Genomic DNA, 5,764 nt, shown 5'->3' with positions numbered 1-5,764 from the left:
TTCAAGGCTATTTGCAAAAAATAAATTACTTTTATGACACTTATGTACAGTAAATTACATTTTAAAACGCGAATAGACTTAAAATTGGCCAACCATGGATACGAACTACTCCAAAACTTATTAAAAAATAAGAGAGCTGTTCATTTCAGTCGAAAGACATCCACTGCTGGACAAAGCCCTCTCCCAAGGTTTTCCACAAAGACCGGTCCTGCGCCGCCCGCATCCAGGCACATCCCGCGACCTGCACCAGATCGTCGGTCCACCTAGTGGGAGGCCTGTCCACACTACATGTTCCGGCTCATGGTCAACTTTACCAGCTAATTACCTAAGAGGGCTGGTTTAAAAAGTTTATTTTTTTGTAAATCAGTATGAAATTTAAATACTTAGACACGCTGAAATCCCAGCAGTCAGAACTTCAGGCAGAATATAGTACTTAACAAGAACCCTCTAAGTTTGCGTAACCACCCTGTATCTTTGCCCTGATTACCAAGTTTCTTACGACTGAAATGTAATTGGTACATTAAATAGTCATTACTAACACATACTTACGGAACCATTACTCCCTCAAAGCTCCCTGGGGCGTAATACCAGAGAATTTTGTTTGTATTCCGGAATCCGGTTACGTTCCGGTATACGAATATAGGGAAAGCAAATAGATATTGATGCCCGTTTGAACTGGGTAGACGGTGCTTTGCGTTTGATTTATAGTGCACTAGTATATTGTGCTGCTTTGTTCGTTTTGAATATACCGTTTCTTTGTATGCTTGCTAAATACCTGTTATGTATGAACTAGCTTTCCGCCTGCGGCTACGCCCTCGTTGAATTTTGTCTGTAACAGAAAAACTTTATCGCGCGCGTCCCTGTTTCAAACACCGGGATAAAATCTATCCTATGTCCTTTCCCGGGACTTAAACTATCTCCCTGCCAAATTTCATCAAAATGGGCTCATTGGTTTAGGCGTGAAAGCGAGACAGACAGGCAGACAGAGTTACTTTCGTATTATTTTATATTATAGTATAGATTTAAGAAAAAACATTTACAACACAATAAAAGGATAATAATACTTATTTGTATCCCTATCTAATAAAAGATTTTCATCATAATTTTCTTTTGTATCCATATTAATTTCAATTTCTTTTTTTTTTTTAATAAACACAGTTATTTTGGCTATTATCTAGTTCTTCTGATTATCCTACTTTATCGCATTGATAGCGTCGTGTCATTCATCGTGGCACATTTCGTGACGTTTTTAAGACGTGATCTAATTTCCCTTGATATGACGTCGCATCACTAGTCGATGCAGCAACGTGGCTACGTCACTAAATCATTACAAATGTTTGTGTGGTAGCCCTAACAACCATCGATTCTTGACTCTCCCAATCGCCAAACCGCTAATCTGTTGATGTTTATGTTTACTTAGTATCGGCTTAATTGACCATTGTAAAGCAATTACCAAATCATGTTGGGTTAGATCTAGTCCTGTTTAATAGGTGAAGATGCCAGATGATGTTGTTGTCCATAGACAATAGTGTTTTAAACAAAAAAAGGGAATTTTACTGCCAGAGATTTGTGACAATTTTGAGATTCTGAACGTTGTAAATGAAATTTTATAATGTTTTTTTTTATTTCTTAAAGGCATATTAATTAGGGATTGCGCGCACCCGTGCTACTTTTCTGTCCTACTATTGTCGCCGTGACTTTTTTGAAGTCCATGGAGATGTATGAAGGTACGTAGCGTAGCGACGTGACAGTGAAAGATTTTTTTAACATTTTCGATATATCAACCAAAAAAGTTACCCGTGCACGCCGGCCCTTACATGCATTGCATAACCCAACGACAAAATAAAACGCTTTGAAAACTTCAAAATATTTTGCAGTCTCGTGTAATTTTAAATTTGTAGAGAATGTTCAACGGTACACCGTACCATTTGTACCCCGTGAAAATTTATATAATTTCACAAATAAATAAAACAATTCAAAGAGCTTAAATATCAGTCATCTTGATACCATTGTTTCCCATAATGCCCAGAGACGTCTCGACACTCCCATAGTGGCGATAGAGAGCCTTTGTTGCCCTTTGTGAGCATTGGGCAAAATAATTACCCTTTTATAAGCAGCGATATGGAAAACCTTTGTGGGGAGATTGTTAATTTTAAAACGTGTTTCTGGGGTGCAAACGTAATTCAATATAAACCAGCATGCTCTTTGGTCATTTGTATCTTCATAATCTATACTTATAATAAATCTGTAGAGAGGTCAATTCTGTACATGAAATATATTTTCAAAATAACTATCAGGGGGTGAATAGTGATCGATACTGATGCCAAAAATGCAATCAGTAAAATTTTTGTCTGTCTCGTGTAATCTCGAGTCTGTCTGTCAGTCTGTATGTTCCTTATAGAAACAAAAACTACTCGGCGGATTTTAACGAAACTTGGTGCAATTATTATTTAATAAATAATATCACAATTATTTGTATCTTAATTAAGCTACATGTAGGTAGGTAACCTATTTGTTTTCCGATGTTCAATTTGTTTTTCAGAGTTTTTTTGTCAAATGTCCCCACAACATTTATTTTAAGTTATTCAACTATTTTATACATTTTTTCTGACCTCTCCCAAGAATTGGTAATGATGAAGTTTAGAAATGTTATCTTATTAGTCTTTTGTTGATTGTTTGGGAGCAACTGCAGTAGATTTTAACGATTGGAAATCTATTTAACCTAATTTCAAGCCACCGAACCAGTCTATAAACCGAAGTCTAAAATATTTGAGTTTGAATAATTTATAAATAGGATTCCCTTACTAAAGCGACTCTACCGTCCACAATTTCTTTAGAACACAGCGCGGAAGAAAAAATGTTTTCCCAGTCAGTTGGGCAGAATGTATTTTCAGGGGTAATGGAAACTGTATAACTGTAATTTATGCATGGAGAGTTTTTGTGATGTTTTCTTTGGCACATATCGCTCATTGAATTCAAAACGGCCACAAACCATAAACTATACTTTTTACAGGAGAGTCAAAACAAATTTTGAAACATGTTTTTTAAGAAAAAATATGTTTCTTTTTATTTAATAGTATGATGTTAGTATATCATTGTTTACGTCAAATTTTGTATTATTTTTTAAAATAATTACCGTTGTTACAGCTCTAACACAACCTGAAAAAAAACTACAAAAGCCCTTTTTGCATTCAAGATTAGATCAAATGTTTAAACAATTATCTCAAAAAAAGAAATAATTTTTAAGTGAAATATGCTATATTTATTGTTTTGAAAGAAGAAGACATTAAAAAAACAACAAAAGTAACAAAAATATTCTGTATGTGAAACAAAATATATGCCTTTGCACTATTTTTAAGAGCCTTTGCTTTATTTCTTTTCCAAGATGCAGGGTCACATTTTCTTTTACGGGATAGCTGCTGAGGTTCTACAGTAGTGTCAACACTAGGGGGTTGTGTGTCAACGCTAGGGGGTTGGGTGTCAATACTAGGGGGCTGGGTGTCAAAACTGGGGGGCTCGGTGCTAATACCAGGGAGCTGGTTGTCAATATTAGGAGGCTCGGTGTCAATACTGGTTTGTTGCAATTCCGTTTCTGAAATAGGTGGCTCAGTATCTGTATTTGATGTCTCCATTTCGATATTTTTGGGTTCGTCTTCCGCCCCGGAAGGTCCAGGTTGAGGAGAAAAAAGACGGTACCTATGACGATCAGTCTTCACGAGTTTCTGAGGCAGAAAATTAAGATCCTTAGCACTATCGTCAGAGGAAAAATCAGATGAACTACTTGACGTAGAGCTGTTTGTATCACTATCAGAGTTCGCTTTCAGATGAGTCACTTGGTGGAATAATTACTCTGAGTTTCGTCTGTGTTCTTAGCTCTAGACTCTTCATCATCACTCAACGATATATTGTGATCAGGCTGACTGTCAGGGTAGGAGTCCGTATCAAAATTACTATCAGCCGATTCTCTTCTTTGTCCAACTATTGCTGGTATTTGAGTTACCTGAGTGTTGACAACAAATATGGTTTGTTTTTCTTGAGCTGGACAGGCTAAATGACTTTCCGCGTCATAAACCGAATCCGTTATTGTGTTCTGACTTCCAGTTTTAGCTGGAATATCACATTTTTTAATTTGTTGAGAGTTGATAATGCGCTTATCTTGCACCCTAACTGATTCTTCATTTGTATTTCCAACTGCCATGCTTAAAATCATTTTTGCTCTGCTCATTCTGTAAATAATAATGCAAGGTTACTCAAAAAACTACCGTGAGTCGAGCCCAGTTTAGCATTTTGCTTATCTACTTAACCTAAAATAAAAAAATAACGGGGTTTTCTGAAGGGCATGTCAGTTCTTCGGCAGCCTTCCAAGTGTAAGGTGCAAAGGAGAGAAGAATAAAGGAAGAATCTCTAATACTGGAAGCATTGTTTCATTAAAGAAAAACTCTTGTTCTATTCAGAAGCCCGATTCTCTGTCGGAGCATCACCGCACCACGGTAGTTAGAGCCCTAGCTAGCCTGGTGGCTAGCCGTGCCGGCCAGTGGCCCCGGATAAGATTACGTCATACAGTCCACTCGCTCTGGCTGTCGACCGAACTGTTGTGTACATTCTTCTTTTTTGCAGTCGGTTAAAAATAAATATTCATTTAGTTTAGTTGTCCATGCCTTTTTGTATTAATTTAAAAAAACATATTCCTGAATATGGCATAGCTTTGGAATGCAAAATGTACCAGATTTGTAAATGTGGCATTGCTTTGTTTCATATTAGAATGAAAAATGTACAGATTTGTAAATATGGCGTTACTTCGTTTCACATTGGAATGCAAAACGTACGTATCCTAAAATATGGCACTATTGCATTAATAGATTCCGAATGTACTTACTTGAAATTTGAAAGCAACACGGCCGCATTCCAAAATGTGGCTCCTTTGCACAAAACACCGAGGTCGATCTGGCGTGATTTTTTTACTTGTGGCCGTTTTGTACGAAACTGATGTGCGTTCGCTCCGAGCACTGGGTCGCAACTGACAAAATGGCGGTTTTGATCTGACGTGAGCGCGAAAGTCGGCCCAATACAAAAATGGCGGTTGACCAGTTTGGCATCAAAATTAACAAAAATGACGGGTGTCTTCAGCAAAACGTAAAATATATTACTTTTAGAGCCTAATTTCGAAATAAAACGATTTTGAATTATTTTTGANAACGCAACATGCAATGCAACACGAAACGAGCATTGCATCAGTGTAGACGCGGGGCGCGCACAACGTGCGCACGAACCGCGCATGTACCTACTCACATCTGTTTCCGAGATGCGCGCGAACGGTAGGATGATAAAATACTAATCATTTTACTGTAACATTTTTTCTTGTGTTGTTTCCATCAAATTAGCAATTTCCATCCATGCATCCTCTTTAAAATGTTTTTTATAAAAATTCTCATGTTGTGGATTCCACAAAATTTCCTTTGATCTGTACACTTCAATTAATTGAAGCACTTTTTCTTCACTCCACGTAAATGTAACCGCCTCCTCCGCCGCAGTAGCGTCGTCTTGTTCCATGTTCGCGCGCGTCTAGCCGTACACACCACACAACCTGTCCNAATTTCGAAATAAAACGATTTTGAATTATTTTTGAAATGTGGCTGTGTTGCATTCGATGAGCGATATCACGAATGTAGGCCGAATTTCTAATTTATTCAAACCGGGCCAGTATGTAAATAGGTCCAGAAAAAGGTCGTTTCGGAATAGAAGGCACGAACGGATCGTAAATGGA

The 5,764-nt window shown here is 37.5% G+C and overlaps 1 protein-coding gene across 1 annotated transcript; it reads right to left on the bottom strand.

Moving 5' to 3' along the window:
* Window positions 1-3,146: 3,146 nt before the first annotated feature.
* On the bottom strand, window positions 3,147-5,152 carry LOC114366768 (uncharacterized). The gene is made up of 2 exons (XM_028323745.1): window positions 4,877-5,152; window positions 3,147-4,226 (listed from the first exon to the last, which is right to left on the bottom strand). The coding sequence occupies exon 2, from the start codon at window positions 4,223-4,225 to the stop codon at window positions 3,830-3,832; it is 396 nt and encodes a 131-aa protein (XP_028179546.1). The 5' UTR covers window position 4,226; window positions 4,877-5,152; the 3' UTR covers window positions 3,147-3,829.
* Between the last annotated feature and the right edge of the window lie 612 nt (window positions 5,153-5,764).

Source organism: Ostrinia furnacalis, unplaced genomic scaffold (genome assembly GCF_004193835.3).
Source record: "Ostrinia furnacalis isolate ACB-3 unplaced genomic scaffold, ASM419383v2 OfSCF0682, whole genome shotgun sequence".
Lineage (NCBI taxonomy): Eukaryota > Metazoa > Arthropoda > Insecta > Lepidoptera > Crambidae > Ostrinia > Ostrinia furnacalis.
This window is presented reverse-complemented; position numbering and strand designations above follow the sequence as displayed.